General features: G+C 43.1%; 1 protein-coding gene across 3 annotated transcripts in view; it reads left to right on the forward strand.

The window, feature by feature from the left end:
- cntn1a (contactin 1a) overlaps window positions 1–24071 on the forward strand; it is a 101290-nt gene that overhangs the window by 65974 nt on the left and 11245 nt on the right. For 2 of the 3 annotated variants that reach the window (XM_079859633.1, XM_079859634.1), the window contains exons 11-23: window positions 387–507; window positions 618–768; window positions 952–1079; window positions 2534–2706; window positions 3568–3712; window positions 4334–4492; window positions 5347–5496; window positions 8858–8928; window positions 9687–9921; window positions 10004–10101; window positions 10984–11173; window positions 11496–11614; window positions 13173–13326. In XM_079859633.1, coding sequence (XP_079715759.1) covers window positions 387–507; window positions 618–768; window positions 952–1079; window positions 2534–2706; window positions 3568–3712; window positions 4334–4492; window positions 5347–5496; window positions 8858–8928; window positions 9687–9921; window positions 10004–10101; window positions 10984–11173; window positions 11496–11614; window positions 13173–13326 — 1894 coding nt within the window. Of the gene's footprint in view, window positions 1–386; window positions 508–617; window positions 769–951; window positions 1080–2533; window positions 2707–3567; window positions 3713–4333; window positions 4493–5346; window positions 5497–8857; window positions 8929–9686; window positions 9922–10003; window positions 10102–10983; window positions 11174–11495; window positions 11615–13172; window positions 13327–15771; window positions 16581–24071 lie in introns of those variants that run through there. The other variant, XM_079859635.1, reaches the window with a different exon arrangement.

A 24071-nucleotide genomic window follows, 5' to 3' on the forward strand; every position in this document is an offset into this window, starting at 1 on the left:
CAGCTAAATAAAAAACTAAAAACAGCAAAAATATAATATTTTATTTATTTATTAGAATTAATTTGCATTAAATTATGGATTTGTACTGCATTATTTATTAATTTAACTGTTTAATTTTTTTTTCCATTTTTTATCTTGTTTTTATCTAATCAAATCAATTATTAAATTGTTTATATATATATATATATATATATACAGTGCAAATTATTTGTAAGTTTTTTCTAAATTCTTAATTGAAAACTATTATGTTTGTTATAATGTTATTTTACAGTTTTACGAGCTGCTTCTCAGAGGCTGATGATAAGCAATAGGAATATGATGTTGATGGTGTGTTATTAATGAGAGCGTTGAGTGTTGATGGATGAATCTGTTCTTCTCTCCATCAGTACGCTAAGAACCACGAGCTGCGCTTCACAGATCTGGCGTTTGAGGACTCGGGCATGTATCAGTGTATCGCTGAGAACCGTCACGGCGTGATCTACGCCAACGCCGAGCTCCGCGTGTTCGGTGAGCTCAGCTCTGATTGGTTTAGTGGTTTAGCGGGTCAGAGGTCATCGGGAGCTGTAGGGCTCTGATGTTCCTCCATTGACTGTGTGTGTGTCGTGTTGTTTTCTCAGCCGGCGCTCCGTCCTTCGAGTGGAACCCAGTGAGAGCGAAGCTGTTGGGGGCCAGGAACGGCCGTGTGGTGTTCGACTGCAGACCCAGAGCGGCTCCGAGACCCAGCATCTCCTGGAGCAAAGGGACCGAGCTCCTGCACAACTCCAGCAGGTCAGAGGTCATCTGTGATGCTTTCTTTAGAAACAAACTTTGTTGCATTATTTTCTTGTTATCTCTGTAAAGTTGCTTTGAAACACCCTGTGTTGTAAAAAGCGCTGTATAAATAAAGGATACTTGACTTGACTTGGCTCGCGTCACGTCCTGCTCAAATAAAGCCTTTCCTGTCTCATGCAGGGTTTTCATCTGGCCGGACGGGAGTTTAGAGCTGCTCAACGTCACTAAATCAGACGAGGGCAGATACACGTGCTTCGCAGAGAACGACCGAGGCCGAGCGAACAGCACCGGATCGCTGTTAGTCACGGGTACGACATGGAAACACAACACACACGTCCTGTTCACCATAGCAACCACATAGCAACACTTTAGCAACCACCCAGAGCACCTCTGTGTGTGTGTGTGTGTGTGTGTGTGTGTGTGTGTGTGTGTGTGTGTGTGTGTGTGTGTGTGTGTGTGTGTGTGTGTGTGTGTGACAGACTGAATGGCCTTCAATCTTTCTGACCAGGCTTTCTAGCAGTTAACTGTAACGGTAACTATAATGATGATAACAGTAACGTAACTATATAACGATGATAACTGTAACGGTAACTATAATGATGATAACTGTAACGGTAACTATAATGATGATAACTGTAACGGTAACTATAATGATGATAACTGTAACGGTAACTATAACGATGATAACTGTAACGGTCTGTAACGGTAACTATAACGATGATAACTGTAACGGTAACTATAATGATGATAACTGTAACGGTAACTATAATGATGATAACAGTAACGTAACTATATAACGATGATAACTGTAACGGTAACTATAATGATGATAACTGTAACGGTAACTATAACGATGATAACTGTAACGGTAACTATAACGATGATAACTGTAACGGTAACTATAATGATGATAACTGTAACTATAACGATGATAACAGTAACGGTAACTATAACGATGATAACAGTAACGGTAACTATAACGATGATAACTGTAACGGTAACTATAACGATGATAACAGTAACGGTAACTATAACGATGATAACAGTAACGGTAACTATAACGATGATAACTGTAACGGTAACTATAACGATGATAACTGTAACGGTAACTATAACGATGATAACAGTAACGGTAACTATAACGATGATAACTGTAACGGTAACTATAACGATGATAACTGTAACGGTAACTATAACGATGATAACTGTAACGGTAACTATAACGATGATAACTGTAACGGTAACTATTACGATGATAACTGTAACGGTAACTATAATGATGATAACAGTAATGGTAACTATAATGATGATAACTGTAACGGTAACTATAATGATGATAACAGTAACGGTAACTATAACGATGATAACTGTAACGGTAACTATTACGATGATAACTGTAACGGTAACTATTACGATGATAACAGTAATGGTAACTATAATGATGATAACTGTAACGGTAACTATAATGATGATAACTGTAACTGTAACGGTAACTATAACGATGATAACTGTAACGGTAACTATAACGATGATAACTGTAAATAACGATGATAACTGTAACGGTAACTATAATGATGATAACTGTAACGGTAACTATAACGATGATAACTGTAAATAACAATGATAACTGTAACGGTAACTATAATGATGATACTGTGATCAATACTCAAGAGCCGTTCGAATCGCCTCCTGTTGAATCTCCTGTCTGTCGCTGTGAGTCGTCTGTGTTCAGATGAGTTGATCTCTCTCTCTCTCTCCTCAGACGCCACTAAGATCACTCTGGCCCCGTCGAACGCTGACATCAGCGCGGGCCAGAGCGCCAGGATGGAGTGTGCGGCGTCACATGACCCGACCCTTGACCTCACCTTCATCTGGTCCCTCGACGAGCACGTCATCGACTTCGACCGAGACAGAGAGCATTACGAGCACAAGATGGTGAACTTCAGTCTAATACTGATAACAAGCATTTAATATATATTGATTTAATTTAATAGCAGACCTTAAGGCCTGTTCACTCCGAGAACCATAACTGTAACTATATTAAAAACCGTAACGGTTACTAAAATGATGACTATAACAGTGTCGACTATAACAATAAGTGTAATGATAACTCTAATAAAAACTATGATAACTATAACAAGAACTGTGAGAACTGTAACAATAGCTATAACGATAACTATAACAATAACTGTATTGTTCAATATAACAATAACTGTAAAGATATCTATAATGATGATAACTGTAACGTTAACTATGATTAGTGTAACTGTAACAGTTAACTATGATGATAACTTACGTTAACTATGATTAGTGTAACTGTGACCGTTAACTATGATGATAACTGTAACAGTAACTACAACAATGATAACTGTAATGTTAACTTTAACGATGATAACTGTAACGCAACTATGATTAGTGTAACTGTAACAATTAACTATGATGATAACTGTAACGTTAACTATAACGATGATACTGTAAGGGTAACTATAACGCTGTAACTATAGCTGTAACAATAACTATGATGATAACTATATTAGCGTTCACACCAATGCATGAAAATGTTCTGTTTATTATAAGCGCTGCATTTTTGTCGTCTGTCGCTTTAAATGCTCAAGTTCTTTAAAGCAGCTTGGATTCTGATTGGCTGTCAATGTTTTTACTGTTTATCAGCTTGAAAAAATCATTCTGAGACTGATTCCAGCGATATCGTTCCTCTTTGTCGTTACAGTTGTGGTGACTCTTTATTCTCTTTATGGTTACGGTCTTGTGTATTTATCAAACATTGTTGTTGGTCAGGATGTGAATCAGGCCGGTCAGGCTGGGGCGTCGAGCTCAGAGCTGCTGATCAGTAACGCACAGCTGAGACACGCGGGACGATACGCCTGTATGGCTCAGACGCCGGTGGACAACGTCACGGCCGCCGCAGAGCTGGTGGTCCGAGGTGAGACGGGATAAACCTGATGTTTCCTGTATCCCAGAATGCTTTACTGCACACATCGAGCGACAGAAAAACAGTGAATGCGTCAGGCCACTGGAACTCTCTTATTGGATGATATATTAGTCAAGTCAAGTCACCTTCATATATACAGCGCTTTTAACAATATATATATAGTTACAGTGATAACAGGAGATTACAGTAACAGAGATTGTTTAGGCTTTACAGCAGCTCTAGAATAAAGTTATTGTCCAGATAAAGTTAGTTTTGATTGATTCACTTCCGTTGCAAAGATCATTAGTTATTAACTTAGGGGCCGCTAACACGACACTGTTTTAACTGAAAACAGAAAACTTTTAATGTGTTACGGCCGTTCATTTGCACGACAACAGTGTTTGGTCAGCATCAAAACATTGTGCAGCTGGTGCTAAATGGCTAAAACTTAGTGAAGTAAAATAAAAACACCCATATGAGTCAGTAGTGGTCATCCAGTAAGAGTCTGGAGCTGTGGATGCTCATTTGATGAGAAAACCGTGAGTTCTTCTTGAGATCTCTTGAATCAAATGTTTGAGAGATTGTTGAGATCTCCTCAGGAGACGTGTGTATCACGGGCCCTCTCCTCCTCAGGTCCCCCAGGTCCTCCCGGTGGAGTGCGTGTGGACGAGGTGACGGCCAGCAGTGCGAGGGTGACCTGGAGTCACGGCACCGATAACCTGAGCCCCATCTCCACATACAGCATCCAGTACAGAGACGTGAGCGAGCAGGACTGGAGAGACGCTACCACCGGTCAGAACGTCAGACACATCTACTGCATGTTCCACACCAATCACCAGCTGCGTTTACATGGACCCCAATGATACAACTGTAATCGGACCAGTAGCACAATTAGAATAAAAAAGTGAAGTAACCACGTCAATCAGAATGAATTGGCCAGATCTGATTAAAATTTCATTCGGATTGTAAGGGGTGCTTCATTCCTTTTGTAATCTGATTGAGAGGACATATAAACACTCGATTGGATTGAAAACTGAAACTGAAAGGACTGTGCATGTGCGATGCCGTAGAAATAGCGTAATGACGTGTTACGCCATGAACAAGCTGTTCTTCCTGTTGAATAAATGAGTGTCATAAATGAGTGTCATAAATGAGTGTCCCATCATTCTGAAATTCTCTTAGCACTCGTCGTCTGTGAAGTGGAGCAGGACAGCCCTCGCCTCAGACTCGCATCCTCAGAACACACAGTTTTGGGCACGGGAAGGGGCTTTACTGCGTGATAGATACAAGCAGCACGGCTCAGCGGTTCAGTGCTCATCGGCGCATAATTAGGACTCGAAATAGATAAATATTAAGTCTGCTTTTTAAAACATAGAAAAGGAGGATGGTTAGTGTGCAACAACAGCAGGAAACTCTGTATATGCGTGCAGTGTGCGCATGTCAAAAGATTAAACCCGATCAGAAGCTTGTGACATATGAACACGCTTATCAACCCGATCACTTTTTTAGCATTCATGTAAACACTACATTCTGATTCATCAATCAGAATGAATTCATTCAGATTGAAGCAAAAAGTGTCCATGTAAACGTAGCTACTGATCTTCATTAGAGCACTAGGATCTAAAGCAGTGATTCTGTGTCTTCAGCTCCAGTGAATGTGGAGGGAAATGCAGAAATGGCCACAGTGATGAACCTGACGCCCTGGACGGAGTACGAGTTCAGGGTCACGGCCACCAACACACTGGGCACCGGCCCGCCGAGTGACGCCTCGCCCCGCATCACCACCAGAGAAGCCCGTGAGTCCCGTCTGCCCTTCACTGACCCCAGATCTGCCACAGTTATGTTCTGTCTGTCTGCACCTGTTCTCGTTAGGCCCTGATTAGTTCATCTTCCTCCACCTGTGTCTAGTTAGTTTCCTCATTTCATCCTGTGTATTTATACTCCCTGTACTGTTCAGTCCCTCGTTCTCGTTAATGTTAGCTGTGGTTCGGTCTGTCCTGCCTGAGGTTTATAAGTACACAATGTGTTATACCCTCATCTTCATCTTCAATTGCCACCACACCATTACAGAAGAACCGACCTCTCAAAGAGAAAAAGAAATAAAACGGACTCACCAGCGCTGCGATTCTTCTCCTCCCGGAGAACCGTAAGTGGCTTGGGTTCCTGGCCTGGGGCCTCCGGAAGCATCACCCTCACAGCCAGCGAGCCGAGGCGCCCACGGAGATCATCGAGGAACCAGAGCCGAAGAACATCAAGGCCCCGGAGTTGACGAAGACAGGTCAGTCCACCTCAGAGCCAGGAGCGGACCTGGACCTAATAGACCTGTGGTCCGTGGATCCAAGTCCCCACCCTCGAGTCATCATCATCTTCTCAGGTCCCGTCCGGAAGTCTTCTGCCCGTATCCCTGCCTGTTGTCCTCATCCCGTCTCCATCGCTGGTCATGGCCAGTCCCCTTGGTCCGTCGGCACCACTGGTGTGGTCCAGCTCCTCGGCTCACTCCGTGCGGCTCATCCTCTGTGCCTCGGGCTTCCCCTCCACCAGCTTGGTGTGAGGCCGAGTCCCCCGCTACACTTCGGGCCTCCAGGTCCATATCTCCACCTCGGCCTGTCAGCCCGTCACCATCGCCTCGGATCACCGCTCCCTCCGCGGCCCGTCTGCCCGGAAGCCCTCTCCCTCTCCCTGCACCCCTACGGCTTCATCGGGCTCCTCCCTTTCTCTGACCTCCCCGTCATCCTCGCTCGCCACATCGTCGCCCCGGTCATCCGAGTCCCCGTCACCGCCTCAGTCCCGCGAGCCAGCAGCTCAACGCCAGTCTTCCAAACCTGCGATGTCGCCCTGGTCCTTCAGCCTCTCCGCTCCACCGGTTCCTCCACCACTCGCCATGGTTCCGCCTCCACCGATCGGCCCCAGGGTTCATTACGCCCCCTCTCTCTGGACTCCTGGGTCCTCGCACCGTCGGCTCCACCATGGTTGGCAACTCCACAGACTCCTCCCTCCACCTAAGCCTCCGCCTCATCACTGCCACCTACACTTTTTCATCACGGCGTGAGGATATTCCCTCATCTTCATCTTGTGCCTTCAATTACCACCAAAATTTAGGTCACTTCACCCCATTTATCAAACCTTATGCCAGAAATGTGGGTGTCATTCTTGACTCAGAACTCTGCCTTGACAAACAGATTAGTTCTGTTGTTTCTACCAGCTTAGAATGATTTCCCGCCTGAAGTCATTCCTGTCTTTTAACGATCTTGAGAAAGTTATCCATGCCTTTATTACATCACGGCTGGATTATTGTAATTCCCTCTACTTTGGCCTCCCACAATCATCACTTAGACGTTTGCAGTTAGTACAAAATGCAGCAGCGCGTCTTTTAACTGGCACTAGGAGGCGCGAGCACATCACCCCCATTTTGGCCTCCTTGCATTTGCTCCCAGTTCCTTTTAGGATTCAGTTTAAAGTTTTATTGTTTGTTTTTAAGGCACTTAATGGGCTCGCCCCAACCTATATAACTACAGCCATACTCAGCTCAAAGGTCACTGAGATCCTCAAACAAAGGGCTCCTGCTTGTGCCGCACTCATGGCTTAAACAGGGATGATAGAGCTTTTGCAGTTGCTTCCCCATGTTTGTGGAGCCAGCTCCCCCGGGGTATTAGAAATGTGCTTTATAAATTAAAATTACTTACTTACACCACACCACTACAAGATCCTTTTGCGTTCGGCTTTGCTTTGAACAGGAAGCGGTACATTAAACATACTAAAAAAAATCCATAGTTTTTAGTGCAGGAACCAAAATTTGGTCAATTATTAAACACTGTCATAATATGCATAATTTATTTGTTGTTTTGGATTTTGTTATTTCTGTAGTGATCATGTGGGTCATGATTTTTTGCAGACTTTTGTTTTCAGACTTGAGTTAAATTTGTCTCAAAATACTTTAGTAAAATATATTTAACCTCTTTCCCATATCCAACACACACTTTCAGACTGAATGCTAAAACTGAAAGTAAAACCATACAAAAAATACTAACTTGGAAATAAACATTGCACACATACTTCTATGCAAAATATAGCTCATCCCATATCTCTCCTCAGCACACATGTACAACATTCTCTGACCTCACAAAATACATTATACAAATTATTATGAAAATTAATAAAGAAAAATAATACTGAAAAATAACATTAAACAGTAAAAAAATGATAACATTAAATCATTAAACAGTAAACTGTAAAATGATAAAATTAAAAGAAAGTTGTGTAAGTTTACAGCAACAATGAAAGCAAACTTCACATACTTTTGAAAATCCCGCGTTTCGTTGATCCTGGTAAGCGCTCATTGTCACAGTTGTAAACAACGGCTTACTTGTTCCACGAGGGGATTTGGCGTCACAGCATTTGTTTCCAGGAGTACTGATAAAGAACGTGACACACACGTCTCCCGGACATCCTGTAGAATTCAACCAATCAGATCGCGACTTCCAAACTCCTGAAGTGTTTCCAGAAAAGTGTGCCAAATGCATCAGACGTTCAGCCATCCGTCTAGGTCTGAGGCTATATGAACTACAACCCTACATTCCCTCTGCTGCCACCTACTGGTCAACCAGTGCAACATCTTTTTCATTACTAGTACAATGAGTATATATTTTTTGAAAACATTTTCGAGTAACATTGATGTTATTGTGTTAGAGAATAATATTTAAGTTTCATAAATTTTATTCAAAACTAAGTTTCATAGTATTTTTGATCAGTCATGAGATATCATTTCAAACGAATTGATTTCATTCCAGTAGAGTTTATATTGGTAATTCAGCAAGTTATGTGATTGTGATTATCATCATGACTATTTTATGAGCTTCGTTTGGACCTTGGTTTTTTTGCTGACATTGATGTGATTAAACCTCTAACACTGAGAATTCTTTCTTCTTTCTTTCTTTCTTTGTTATTCTTATATAGCACAATTTAATACAACACAGGTTGCCCAAAGTGCTTTACAATCACAAACAACATCAATACATAAAGAAGAGGAAAAAAATTATATATATATATATATATATATATATATATATATATATATGAACATATGAACATTGTCATGTATGTAGTGTTTGACTCCCTCTCTCTCTCTCTCTCTCTCTCTCTCTCTCTCTCTCTCTGTAGGGCCGGTCGTGGCTCCGTCAGACATCGGTGGAGGAGGCGGAGCCAGTCGCGAGCTCACCATCACATGGACGGTACCAGAGCTCACATTATCATCAACCGCAGTCTCTCTGAATAACGGCAAAACACACTTTCTCCTGTCATTGTCATCAGACACTCATCTTCAATTCTTTCTGGAACAAGAGCAAATGTGGGCGGGGCTTGATTTTGTCCATGGGGAATTGATTGGTTGGTTGTAGTTTGCTATTGGTGGATCTCATGTGAGTGACAGCTGGCTAAAACTGAAACAAACAACAACAAAAAACAGTTTATTGTTATTGGTGAAATAACTGTTTTGCTTTTATAACTTGTCTTCTTTCAGACTAGTGAAAGAAAACATCCAAGTGTTTATTTTAGTGCACTTGATCTGTTAGCGTCTGTAGATTTCAGTCTGTGAAGGCGGTGAGCAGCTTCACACACACAACATTTTACAGTTTTATTCATATCTATATCCTAAAGGTTTGTGCATGTATGATTTGCCTGATTTATAGAACAGTTGTTCTGTCTGTCGAGGGTTAGACTGAGTGAGACAAAGACAAAATCCCCTCTGGAAAAACCTTTAATATATCAACAAACCTGGCTTTATCCAATGGTCAGATTTCTGATCTGGAAATGAGTGCATATTTAATTAGATAATGCCTAATTTGCATATGTAAATTACATAACATTTCATAAAATGAATAAGTGTGAATAAGCAGCTGAGCCATGTTGTGGTTTGGTTCTGATGTGGTTCTGGTTCTGATGTGGTTTTGGTTCTGATGTGGTTTGGTTCTGATGTGGTTCTGGTCCGCAGCCAGTCCAGTCGCAGTACTACTACGGCAGTAACTTCGGCTACATCATCGCCTTCAAGCCTCAGAATGACCCCGAGTGGCTGCGGGTGACGGTCACCGATCCACAGGCCCGGAAGTACGTCCACAAAGACCCCAAAATCCCCCCGTCCAGCAGGTTCGAGGTGAAGATGAAGGCCTTCAACAGTCAGGGCGAGGGTCCGTTCAGCCTCAGCGCCTTCATCGAGTCGGCGCAGGACGGTGAGTGACTGCGCAGTGTCAGACTCGCACAGGTAACGCAGGTGTAGAGGTTCTGACTGGTGTGTGTGTGTGTGTGTCTCAGTTCCGGCAGACGCTCCCATCATCGCCGAGGCCAGAGCGCTGTCGGCCACTCAAGCCGTGGTGTCCTGGATGCCGGTGCAGAACGTCCAGGGCTACCAGGTACTGACCGGCCCGTCACACACTGTCCTCTGTTAAACGGGACATATCAAGAAAATATGACTTTTCCCGTGTGTCAGTGCTGTAATCGGGTCCGGTGCTTCTACTAGTCCAAAAAACATGAAAAGTGAAACCCAGTAACTGTGTTCTGGTGAGCCTTTCTCTGCAAGCGTGTTATAAAATAATCCGATCAGATTTCGCTCTCCTTCTGACGTATGAAGAGGATCTTATTATAATATTCCCGGCCCTTAATCTGCACGTTTACACACACCAGCCGACATTTGGTTCCACACGCGCCAACAGAGACCAGTTCTAGCGCACTGATGAAGATCCAGCAGAGCCTGAAGCTGTTCTGTGGTTGAGCACAGACGAGCACTGAACACTATTGACCAGAACATGTCACCGCTGTCTTATAAAGACCTCAGGAACTGTGGACACTTGTGGAGAAGTGAAACATGATGATGAGATGATCAGTGTAACTCCACAACAACTACAGAAATGTCTCCACTAACATTCAGAAGCTCTTCCTGAGTCTCTCCGTAAGGCTGCACTCGCTACTGGTGATTCTGGGATTCTGGATGAGGGAGATTGGCCTGTTCTGTTATTGCCGGAGTTTCTGAAGCTCGTGTAAAGACTCCGCCCTCTTCTGGATGGAGGCGGAGCTAAAGCTCATTTGCATTTAAAGGGACACACACAAACTGCGTGTTTTTGCTCACACACACAAAGTGGAAAATTTGACAAGCTATAATAAATGATCTGGGGGAATTTGGAGCTGAAATTTCACAGACACATTCTGGGGACACCAGAGATTAATATCACATCTGGTGAAAAAGGGGATACTCTGTCACCTTTAAACTCAGCGTTAACTCCCGTGTTCTCTCTCAGGTCCGGTACTGGAGGGAGGCGCTGGAGAACGAGGCGGCGGTGCGGTGGGTTCCGGTGCAGAGTCGAGAGAACCACACGCGCCTGGACAACATGACAGCTGACTCGCATTACCTGATCGAGGTGCGGGCGTATAACGGCGCCGGGTACGGACCCGCCAGCCAGAGGCACAAGATCCACACCAAGAAAGCCCGTGAGTCTGACCACACTGACCAGACACTGAACTATCAGTCCACAGTACTAAAGACCAGTATTTATTGTCAAAATAATATACACACACACACACATATATATATATATATATATATAGATATAGATTGTAGGGTATTGTGGCGATAGTAGATTTACAGTTAAAGACCCAAGGACCAGATATGATGAATGAAGACCAGGAGTCAGAAGTGCAGTCAATCTAAAAAATAAAATAAAATAAATTATATATATAATCAGAGTACATACAACTCAGTGTGCCCAAGTATGAGCTTGAGATCGGTCTCTGGTCTGATGGTGTTCCTCAGCTCCCAGTCAGCCTCCGAAGATCTTCACCACGAAGAAGCACTACAGCAGCACGACCATCAACATCGGCTGGGAGAAGGTGCAGGCGCTGGCCAACGAGTCCAACGTGGCCGGATATAAGGTCAGAAACTCTGCCTTCAGATAAACATGCATATCAATATCCCAATGATGTCACCAGAAATCAATACTAAAAAAATATGTTGTTCCCTCATGCATTTTACAATACAGTATATAATCAATTTAAACTTCAGCTTTCTGAGTGTAAATCTGGCAGGAATCAAACTTTAATCCTCCACTGCTGAAACCCTCTGCATTTCATTTAAGTTTCTAGTGAGACATTTCGACCTGCTGTCATTCAGAATAATCGTAGTTATTGTTTTAGGCTTTTTAAGAAGCCATTGAGATATACAAGGGCCCTATCTCGCACCCAGTGCAACTGACTTTGTACAGCGACGCATGTATCATTCCTATTTCTCACCCGCGCACAGCGGACTCTTCCCTCCACAGACGCACGTCGGTAAATTAGGGAATGAACTTGCGCTCCCGGAGGCGGTTCAGTGAAGAGAGGAGGCGTGTTCCGGCGCAAACGTTCCCTGGTGCTATTTTGCAGTTTCAAAAAACAATCCCGCCACTGACCAGGAGAAACCTCGTCTAAAGTCAGTGCCGCGTTGCACATGTTATTCAGAGGCTATTTTAAGGGCGCATGCTTGGCCATAATGTAGCGTGTGCACAACACACACACACTTTGCTTCTCTCATCTACACAGACACAGCAATTGACATTTTTGCAAATTATACATTATTACAAGGAACAATATTCCACATGAGGGAAATCATTGTTGTGTCCATGAAGATGTGAAAAATAGGCATAAATCTAGCTTACACATTTACCCAAATTATCATACGCCTGTTTAACCGAAGCTAATCTGGGTGTGTTTCTCCATCCCCAATGTCACTTCTCTGTGTTTTACGGCCCTGACGAGAACGCCGGTCTCCTCGGCTGTGAACCACTCCTGGCAAATCCGCCGTTATAATAGCAATCCGCCGTTATAATAGCAATCCGCCATGGAACAAGCGCTCCTGCTCTTAAAGGGAATGTGAGATGAAGCTCTGATTGGTTTATTTCACGTTACGCCCAAACCACACCTATGAGTAATGAAGCTACTTCAGAACAACTCAATTTAGATTTACGTCGAGATCCGCCCACAAAGTTACTTGCGTTTCGCACTTGATACTTGCATTTCAGATCGTTAAAATAGGGCCCATAACGTCATATATCCATGTTTACTGCCCTTTCAAAACTAAAATTACTGGCCAAGTCGTCATGTAACTGAAGTTATGCTAATCTTCTCTTCTCTATTGTGTCGTATATCGAGTGAAACGCTTCTGGAACGAGCAGATGTGGGCGGGGCTTGATTGTGTCTGTGGGGAATTGATTGGATGGTTGTTGTTTGCTATTGGCTGATCTCATGTGAGTGACAGGTTATAGCCCCGCCCTCGTCATCAGAGAAGAGAAATTAACAGATGCCGCTGTTATTCTGACTCAAGCTGACCAGGAACATGAGTGTTGACTTACAGGAACACTGGAGGGGCCAGAGGAGCCTGAAGACTGTGTTCCTGATAGAAGCTGCTGCTTCGACTCACACGTCCAGCTCTTGACCTGTCCCTGTTGTCCCTCAGGTCCTGTACCGGAAGGAGGGGCAGCCCAGCGGAACGCTGTACACCACAGAGAAGCAGTCCATCGATCTGCCGCGGATGAAGGAGGATTACCTGGTGGAGGTGCGCGCTCACAGCGAGGGCGGAGACGGGGCCGTGGCACACATGCGCATCCCAGGTACAGCGTCCTCTCAGACAGCAGAACTTCCTGAAGCGTTCATTTATACAAAAGTGACTTGCATTCATGAGCAGTTGGTCATTATATTTCTATGCATTTGGCAGATGCTTTTATCCAGAGCGAATCACACTGAATTCAATCAAACAACCAAAGACACTTTCGTTACTTGAAATAAAGTAAAAGTTAACTGAAAGAAATAACAAAATGGTTACACTTTATTTTAAGGTGTCCTTGTTACAGTGTAACGTCTCATTTACATATGTAACCCTCGTTCCCTGAAGGAGATGTTACGTGTCGCCGTAACTGGGATAGCGCCAGGAACGATTCCGATCATCTTCGAGTGTTGAACGAGTTGCGAGGGCGGAGGCAGAGACACGCAGTGTGAGGGCGGAGGCAGAGACACGCAGTGTGAGGGCGGAGGCAGAGACACGCAGTGTGAGGGCGGAGGCAGAGACACACAGTGTGAGGGTGGAGGCAGAGACACACAGTGTGAGGGCGGAGGCAGAGACACACAGTGTGAGGGCGGAGGCAGAGACACACAGTGTGAGGGCGGAGGCAGAGACACGCAGTGTGAGGGCGGAGGCAGAGGCACACAGCGTGAGGGTGGAGGCAGAGACACACAGTGTGAGGGCGGAGGCAGAGACACACAGTGTGAGGGCGGAGGCAGAGACACGCAGTGTGAGGGCGGAGGCAGAGACACACAGTGTGAGGGTGGAGGCAGAGACACACAGTGTGAGGGCGGAGGCAGAGACACGCAGTGTGAGGGCGGAGGCAGAGACACACAGTGTGAGGGTGGAGGCAGAGACACACAGTGTGAGGGCGGAGGCAGAGACACACAGTGTGAGGGCGGAGGCAGAGACACGCAGTGTGAGGGCGGAGGCAGAGACACGCAGTGTGAGGGTGGAGGCAGAGGCACACAGTGTGAGGGCGGAGGCAGAGGCACACAGCGTGAGGGTGGAGGCAGAGGCACACAGCGTGAGGGTGGAGGCAGAGGCACACAGCGTGAGGGCGGAGGCAGAGACACACAGCGTGAGGGCGGAGGCAGAGACACACAGCGTGAGGGTGGAGGCAGAGGCACGCAGCGTGAGGGTGGAGGCAGAGGCACACAGCGTGAGGGTGGAGGCAGAGGCACACAGCGTGAGGGTGGAGGCAGAGGCACACAGCGTGAGGGTGGAGGCAGAGGCACACAGCGTGAGGGTGGAGGCAGAGGCACACAGCGTGAGGGTGGAGGCAGAGGCACACAGCGTGAGGGGGTGGAGGCAGAGGCACACAGCGTGAGGGTGGAGGCAGAGACACACAGTGTAAGGGTGGAGGCAGAGACACACAGTGTGAGGGTGGAGGCAGAGGCACACAGCGTGAGGGTGGAGGCAGAGACACACAGTGTAAGGGTGGAGGCAGAGACACACAGTGTGAGGGTGGAGGCAGAGACACACAGCGTGAGGGGGTGGAGGCAGAGGCACACAGCGTGAGGGTGGAGGCAGAGACACACAGTGTAAGGGTGGAGGCAGAGACACACAGTGTGAGGGTGGAGGCAGAGGCACACAGCGTGAGGGTGGAGGCAGAGACACACAGTGTAAGGGTGGAGGCAGAGACACACAGTGTGAGGGTGGAGGCAGAGGCACACAGCGTGAGGGTGGAGGCAGAGGCACACAGCGTGAGGGTGGAGGCAGAGACACACAGTGTGAGGGTGGAGGCAGAGGCACACAGCGTGAGGGTGGAGGCAGAGACACACAGTGTGAGGGTGGAGGCAGAGGCACACAGCGTGAGGGTGGAGGCAGACAGCCCTCGCTCCAGCACCTCTTGCAGAAAGCACAGTACAGATCCAACATCTCGGGGGGCTTCTCGGTAGGGTTGGTACCGTTCACATTTTAATGAAATTCGGTGCCGTTACCCAACGGTATTTAATGTGAATCGGTACTCGGTAGTGCCAGCGTACTTTGGTTGGTGCCATTAAAAGTACCGAGTTCGGTAGAAGAACACCAGTCAACGAACAGGTTCCACTTCAGAGCGTAGTGATGGTGTCTACGACTGCTTGTGGTAGATCACCTAGAACCTCCCCGTCCAGGGACCAGACATGGAGTTCCAGAGGTCTGGACGCGGGTGCCGTACGGTGGCCCGTCCCTGAGAGAGGAGGTCCTCCCTGAGAGCAATGGGCCATGGGAGGAGCATCAGTTCGGGGAACCAGGTCCGGTTGGGCCAGTAAGGGGAAACTAGCTACCAGGTGCTCATACTCAACTCCGTGAACTGAATCTGAGTCTGAAAATGTGAATACTGAACCGAGTCAGTGTTGATTCAACTCAGTTTAATGTTGATTCAGTTCAGTTCAGTATGAATCAGTTCAGTACTGTGTTGATTGAGTTCATTATGTAAAGTTAATTTATTATAATACAAAGTCGATTCATCTATGAAGTTTTCTAATGTGTGTGTGTGTGTGTGTGTGTGCAGGTGCAGCGGCTCTGGCGTCTCCGTCTCTCGGCTTCTTCTCCTCGCTGATCCTCGCGGCTCTGTTGAGTTTGATTCTCTGAATGTAGATTCATCCTGATTCAACAAACTCTCACGGATGAAACACGCTCATGTTCCCGAGTCCATCCGGACTGAAGATTCGGGACAGAACGTGTGTTCAATGTCAGTTCAATATGCCTTACAACATCTCACTCTCTGATTGGCCCAGCAGGATCTGCCACAGGAAGTGCCGCTGCGAGACTTCCTGTGAGGTTCAGCGGTGACGGATCAGCGTCTGAGCGTCTCATGTTCGTCTTTATGTCGTCGTCAGATCAGTGGCTTTCTCTTATTTCTGTGACGGATACAGTCAAAGCAAAGCAACAATTCTTTCACTTTTACTGGATTATTATATATGCAATAATTTATATAGATATTGGTCTATTCGGTATCGTACCTGTTTTTATATTAGCATACCTCTAGATTTTTTTAACTATGATTTGTGCTTTGGAGCGCGAGCGGCTGAATGAAGTGGACGTGTGTGTTTTCACTAATGAAGTGTGATCAGCTGATGTAAACGAATGCGTTTGTGTTTCAGACGAGACGGCGTATGAATATGATGATCATGTGATGAACAGATTCGGTGATTCTTGAGCACAAACGCTTTTGTTTTGACTGTATCATTCTGTCGTTCGCAGGTGATTCGTGATGAATGTCATTTAACTGCGTTTTATTTTCAGAATAATGTTTGTAACAGTCGCTACGCCGCTAACTTTAATGAGCATTTCTGTTTATATTCAGTGTCGCTGATTCAACAATGAAACTGATTCATCCCCATCCTGAAATCATGACTTCTGTTCACTCCTTTATAAACGGATGGTATGTTTGGCCGTTCATCTGATGATAGACGTATATTTTGTGTTATTGATCAGGAGGAAGGCTCGTATCAGGATCAGAAGTGTCTTGTTTTAACGAAGCGGTGATGTAAAGTGTTCTCCGGGTGTAAAGCAGCGCTGAGTTCCTCTTCTCCTGATCTTCTTCTGCGTGAGAGAGTTTTGCCAAATGCATGGATGCCTTGAGCTTTAGCGGCCTGCAGTTACTCAGAGGCCAGATGCATGATGGGATTGAATGGACTGATCTTCATACTCATTGGTTCAGTTCAAGCACAGGTCAGACTCTTTAACTAGACTAACCTGTCAGTGATCATTACCGGCTTCATTCAACTCAGTCTTCAATTAAACTTTATAGAGACCAAACAAACGTCTCCTGTGTGTGCATTATTAACGCTGAAATATGGACCTCACTATTCTTGAGAACATTCTGTCTCAGACGACGACATCACTTCCTGTTCTGTTGGGTGCAATTCACAACCTCACCACTAGATGCTGTTAAAACTTACACACTGCACCTTTAAAATACAAGCTACAAAATGAGTGAGGAAATGAGTTAGACTCGCTTCAAAACTCAAGATTGAGACTCGAGCTACATGTGTTTCCTCTAAACATTTACAAAATACACACACAAACACACTCGCACACAGACACACACACACTCGCACATACACAGACACACTCACACTCGCACACACACACACACACACACACACACACACACAGAGTTGTTTAATAGCTCAAGATTGAGAAAAGCTACATGTGTTTCCTCAGCCTTTAAACATTCACAAAATATCCATCCAGCCTCTTTTCTGTCTCAGATGTGAAGATGTGTGTTCTTGTGGGATCAGATGATCTTCAGCTGCTGCTTCTCTGGGACTGATCTTATGCTGTTTTCCTGCGACACAACCTTTCACAACATAAACTCCTGGCCTTTCCATATTAGACTTCACGCCTGCCTTGATCAGTGGTTTATGCTTTTCTATCACACGACACAAATACACTGTTAGGCTGAGATGTTACTTACTAACTAAAGATTCACTCAAAGAAAGTCAAGACATGAATATAAACCCTGAGAAAACATTACAGATATCTGGACTAACAGTTGTTGGGCTTCACATGATCCTGACGTTGATGAATCTGATGATGCTTTAGTCACATGATGAAGGGATGCACTGGATCTGATGCTTTAGTCACATGATGAAGGGATGCACTGGATCTGATGCTTTAGTCACATGATGAAGGGATGCACTGGATCTGATACTTTAGTCACATGATGAAGGGATGCACTGGATCTGATGCTTTAGTCACATGATGAAGGGATGCACTGGATCTGATGCTTTAGTCACATGATGAAGGGATGCACTGGATCTGATGCTTTAGTCACATGATGAAGGGATGCACTGGATCTGGTGCTTTAGTCACATGATGAAGGGATGCACTGGATCTGGTGCTTTAGTCACATGATGAAGGGATGCACTGGATCTGGTGCTTTAGTCACATGATGAAGGGATGCACTGGATCTGATGCTTTAGTCACATGATGAAGGGATGCACTGGATCTGATGCTTTAGTCACATGATGAAGGGATGCACTGGATCTGGTGCTTTAGTCACATGATGAAGGGATGCACTGGATCTGATGCTTTAGTCACATGATGAAGGGATGCACTGGATCTGATGCTTTAGTCACATGATGAAGGGATGCACTGGATCTGGTGCTTTAGTCACATGATGAAGGGATGCACTGGATCTGGTGCTTTAGTCACATGATGAAGGGATGCACTGGATCTGATGCTTTAGTCACATGATGAAGGGATGCACTGGATCTGGTGCTTTAGTCACATGATGAAGGGATGCACTGGATCTGGTGCTTTAGTCACATGATGAAGGGATGCACTGGATCTGATGCTTTAGTCACATGATGAAGGGATGCACTGGATCTGGTGCTTTAGTCACATGATGAAGGGATGCACTGGATCTGATGCTTTAGTCACATGATGAAGGGATGCACTGGATCTGATACTTTAGTCACATGATGAAGGGATGCACTGGATCTGGTGCTTTAGTCACATGATGAAGGGATGCACTGGATCCATGGAAAGATGAAGGTTTAGTTATATAGATGAGTCAGAGCAGGACTGTCTCTGTTTCAGATTACACACTCAAAATAACACATTCATATTCACATATCACTGAATCATTACAGGATCAACCCATATCATACACAAAAGAACATGCTGGGACAGATTTAAGAAAGCTATTGTAATAATCTCACACATTCTGTAGATGTTATGATGCTCAATAATAACAGTGTGTTTGCCTCACTCAGGCACATCACATCGTCTGGCTCAATAAATAATTATTTTAGTTATTCTATATCATGCATTAGTGCGACACTGCAAAACAGTCACATGACACGAAGTTACACGTCAATGTAAAATATTCTGTTAAATGTACTGTATAAACCTCTGACAGCTGAGCTGGCCAGAACTGGACCACACAAATACAGTGACAACATTTCAGGTTTACAGACTTAAATTCACAGTAAAAAAATAATTTCATTTCTTGGTATCTAATATTAATTTAATAATCTATTGATGTACTAATATCTGTTTTGTATCATTGTAATACACTGACATCTACCAATCACAGTAAAGATGAGAGTCACATGATGTATTAAATCTCATCACATCGTCCATACAACATGTTTAGTGCATTCTGTCTGTATGTGTGTGTGCATAACCTGTTGTGTCCAGTCATGTAAATACAGTTTAATGCAGATCTGTCTGTGTATATTTGGATATATATATGCATCATGAGTGTTTTTACCTGTAAGAAGGAGAAATAATGTCATATTTGACAGTACTTTAAATTACAGCTTGACATTACAGGCCGAAATAACATCCCGAAAGTAGAAACTGAAGGATTCACACTTGAAGGGGCCAAAATATCTTTGTAAAATTGTAAGCAAAAAAAGCAAAAAAGTATGTGCGTCTGACGTCAGCACGCAAAGCCCCAAACCCGAGACTGAAGCTGTAAACAATAAAACCCAGCCCGTCCATCATCCATGCACTAAACATGCATTTATCCGCGATGACGGTCGTGTTCTCGGTGCTGTTGTGCCTCTCATGCGCCTTCAGGTCCGCTCGAGGTGAGTGAGTGTGTGTGTGTGTGAGAGAGAGTGTTTCGGCTTTATCAAGTTAGCTTGAGAAAGCCAACTTACTGAAATCCTATTTAAACTTATTATTAAGTTGGCTTGAGAAAACGTCTCCGGTTACTTTCGTAACCTCGGTTCCCTGAGAGGCGCAACAACTGTGAATACGTAGTAATCAGAATAGCCATTTGCTCTGAAGGATACAGGGCAATATACAACGGCAAAAATCATACACATAACAGTGTGAAGTGCGTACGTAACACAGCGTCAGTTGCATCGCACAATAGTTGTGAATACGTACTGCGTAGTAATCAGAATAGCCATTTGCACTGAGGATACAGGGCAATATATAATGGCATAAATCATTACACATAACAGTGTATGGCAAGCCGTTTTAACATTTAAAAGCTAATTTTGACTATCCGGAATTAACACTGTAGATATCAACAATGTCTTTCTGACTAGTCGTAATTACATTTTGGATAGTTGGAATTGTCATTCAAGATATCTGTAACGTAATTGTGACTAGTCGAAACGACAGATAGAGATATCTGAAATTCAGTTTTGTCTAGGCAGAATGAAAGTTAAAGATATCTCAAACGTCATTATGACTAGTGCAAATTATTGTGCATGACGTTGCTCTATTTTAGATATCCATTTCCCCTCCCCGCCATAATCAAAGAAGAAGTGGGTTCATTTCCTTATTTCTATGAATGGAAGAAGAAAGAAGCAGTCATGGCGTTGGCTGTAATCGAAAAAAACACCAGAAAATGTTTTTTATATACAAAAAAAAAATGTTGCAATGCTATGTTTATGATCATGCTTAAAAGGTTATTGTTGCCGTAAGATTTATGCGTGAAAGAGATTCACACTAATTCACTTTAATAAAGATGCTGACATGACTTGCATGTTATTCTTGCCATGGAAGTACAATAACATTAACTTCCTTATATGAGAAAAAAGTTCTTAGTTCAGATTAGTTCTTATTTTTTATTTTATTTTTTCAGTTTGAAACAGTATCTAACAGCATTAAAAAGACGATTAAAAACTCTGGTTGCTCCGACATGGTGCTAATCAGTGCTAATTAAAGTTAACAGGTGCTATGTGATTTGATGATGAACAACACGCTCTGCTCCCGCCTAAAGTGTGATGCATACAGATATCTGCAACGTCATTTGGCCTAGTCAAAACTCTAATTCAAGATATCTGTAATTACATTTTGACTAGGCAGAATGAAAGTTACAGAAATCTCAAATTGCAGATATCTCTAATCAAAATGAATTTCAAGATATCTATAACTTAATAATAGATATCTACAATTAAATTATGACTATCCCTAACTCCAGTTACAGATATCTACAATGTAATTTCGCCTAGTCAAAACTTAGTTTAAGATATCTGAAAAGGAACATGTAGATATCTTGAATTGAGGTGAATTAAAGATGTCTTGAACTGGAGTTATGACTAGTCAGAATCAAATTGAAGATATCTCAAACTAGAATTACAGATATCTACAACTGAATTGTAGATATCTGTAATGATAAACCCCATACAAATGAATGGCAAAAGTGACGTTGTTTGTCCTAGGAAGAATGTAGTTGCGGATATCTGAAATGTTCTTTTTGACTAGGCAAAACTGAATTACAGATATCTGCAACACATATCCAGTCTAGCTTTTAAATGTTAAAATGGCTTGCCATAATCAGTGTGTAGTGTGTACATAAACACAGCGTCATCAGTTGCATCATGCAACAACTGTGAATACGTACTGCGTAGTAATCAGAATAGCCATTTGCACTGAAGGATACAGGGCAATATACAACGGCAAAAATCATACACATAACAGTGTGAAGAGTGTACATAAACCATAGACTGTAAAAAATATGGACAAAGCGTCTGTGACGTCACCCATAGACTTTCTGAAGAACGGGTTTGAAGCCGTTTATGGGGGGTATGGGCGGCGCCATCTTGGAAAATCTTGGGAAATCCTAACCCCGCCCACCTTCTGACACATCGCGCGTCACTCAGCTCGCTCTGCTACTCCGGTTATCTCAGTGTATATTAGGCAACGAAATATGTTATAAAACACCATACTAACTCTTTTCGTTTTCATTTAAAGAAATCTTAATATTATAGCCACACAAATGTGGTTAAGGCAACGCGTATTGATTATATTCACTGCACATAACGTTTGCCTATTTATAAAAAAACAAAATATAAAACACACCTGCCTCTTTTCGGTTTAAATATAATATAAAAATATTAAACATTTTAATATGGTCCAGGCAATATGTGCATTTGTACTAAACAACAGATTTTGCAGTAAACAACATTACAGATCATCTTCGTTGTGTTAAAATTTAAAATGACAAAACTCAACCCAGTCTCTTTTTGTTAAATTTCAGTTTTATCAATGTTAGCCATTATAAAAGTATAAGTTAAAGGTATAAGCTATACAAATAAAGCAAACAATTCAGTCAAACACACAAAGTCAGCGCTCTAGTCTAACCATACAACGGTAAAGTTAAATAGCTTATAAAGTTATGAAACTTCACTTCACTTAGCCTTCAGCCAGAACGATTGGCAGGGAACAAATTATAGTTTCACGAGACCAAAAATCGCCCGTTAGATATACACAAGACGAATTATATCTCATGTTTAACCACTACAGAGACCCCAGGGTCAGCGGCGAACGACTAGCCGAGGAAAGGTTGCTCCAGGCGGGGTACATGAGCGCCGAGCGCCCGGTGATCGCCTGGATCTCACAACTGGATACAATTTTCATAAATCTTTAAATAAACCACAGATTTGAGCTTTAAACAACTACATTCTCGCCTGAAAAACTCTTAAAACTACATTTCATGATACATAAACAGTAGTATTATATTTCAACTGTGTTAAAAAATGGCGCTTCTTATGTTGTCATTCTCCTTGGCGCAGCCTAAGCTGTCAATCAAGCTGTCAATCAAAGTTAACCACGCCCTTATTTGTCATACATTTTATATCTAAATACTATCTAAACTAATGAGTTAGAAAAAAATTCACTACCCTCGCCGTTGTCAGGCACTCGGAACCTATCGAAAAATACAATAAAAGTCCATGGGACCAACCTGTAAAAACATGAATTTATGCTGTGAAAACGGACATTTTAACATGGGGGCTAATGGACATTTGCTCCCTTTTGGGACCTGCCCCTAGCGGATTTTCGATGTATTGCAGTTTTTCGCACTTCCGGGTAGGCTTCATTTTTCAGATGAGAATGTTGCCGCTTGACATAAGCGTCAGTTGCATCGCATATACGTCAGTATGACGTAATGTCGAAGTGACCGCCTTGAAAGGGAACCAACTTACTGATATTGTACTGAAACTTATTATTATTATTATTAGTGGTGCTTGCCAAAGGCGAAGCAACACTATTGTTATTGCTCATACTTATTTATTATTATTATTATTATTATTATTATTATTCCGCCGAAAGTTTGGCGCGTAAAGCTAGTGTAACGCCTGTTTCACACATGCTGCGTTTGCAGTGCGTAACTGATCCGCGGCTGTAGCACACTCACTTATTTTAAAAAAGTTTTTTGTCAGCATTGCGATTCTCTTTGTACACATATACACTCTTTAATAAACGTATTCACGTTTAAATACAATTTAAACAATGTATTATTCAATGCATTACTTCTATATAATTATATAATCAAGCAAGAGGTAAAATATTTAACCATGTACTTATATTAAAATCGCATAGCCTACATTTTAAATTAAAACTTAAAAATGACAAAAACAGCAGACTCATACTCTTTCTTTTGCATAATTTAAATCTTAAATCTTCTAATACAATAAATCTTGCATGTCACAAAGAACTTGTTTTTCCACCCCCACGATTGAAATATGCATTTTCCCTTGATTTACCCCGGTCTTAACGTCTCAGCATTGCGATTCTCTTTGTACACATATACACTCTTTAATAGACGTATTCACGTTTAAATACAATTTAAATAACGTATTATTCATTACTTCTATATAATTAAATATTAAGTTCCTAAAGCAAGTGGTCAAATATTTAACCATGTAGGCTACTTATATAAAAACAGCCGACTCTCATGCCTTTTCTTTTGCATTTAAATTAATACAATAAATCTGGCATGTCACAAAGAACTTGTTTTTCCACCTCCACGAATGAGACGAGTGTTGTTCATTATGTTGCATTGTTGAGGTAAATTGTAGTTTTCCTTGCTTTACCCCGGTCTTAAAGTGAAAA

This window comes from Squalius cephalus (assembly GCF_949319135.1).
Source record: "Squalius cephalus genome assembly, chromosome: 23".
In the NCBI taxonomy this organism is placed as follows: Eukaryota; Metazoa; Chordata; class Actinopteri; order Cypriniformes; family Leuciscidae; genus Squalius; species Squalius cephalus.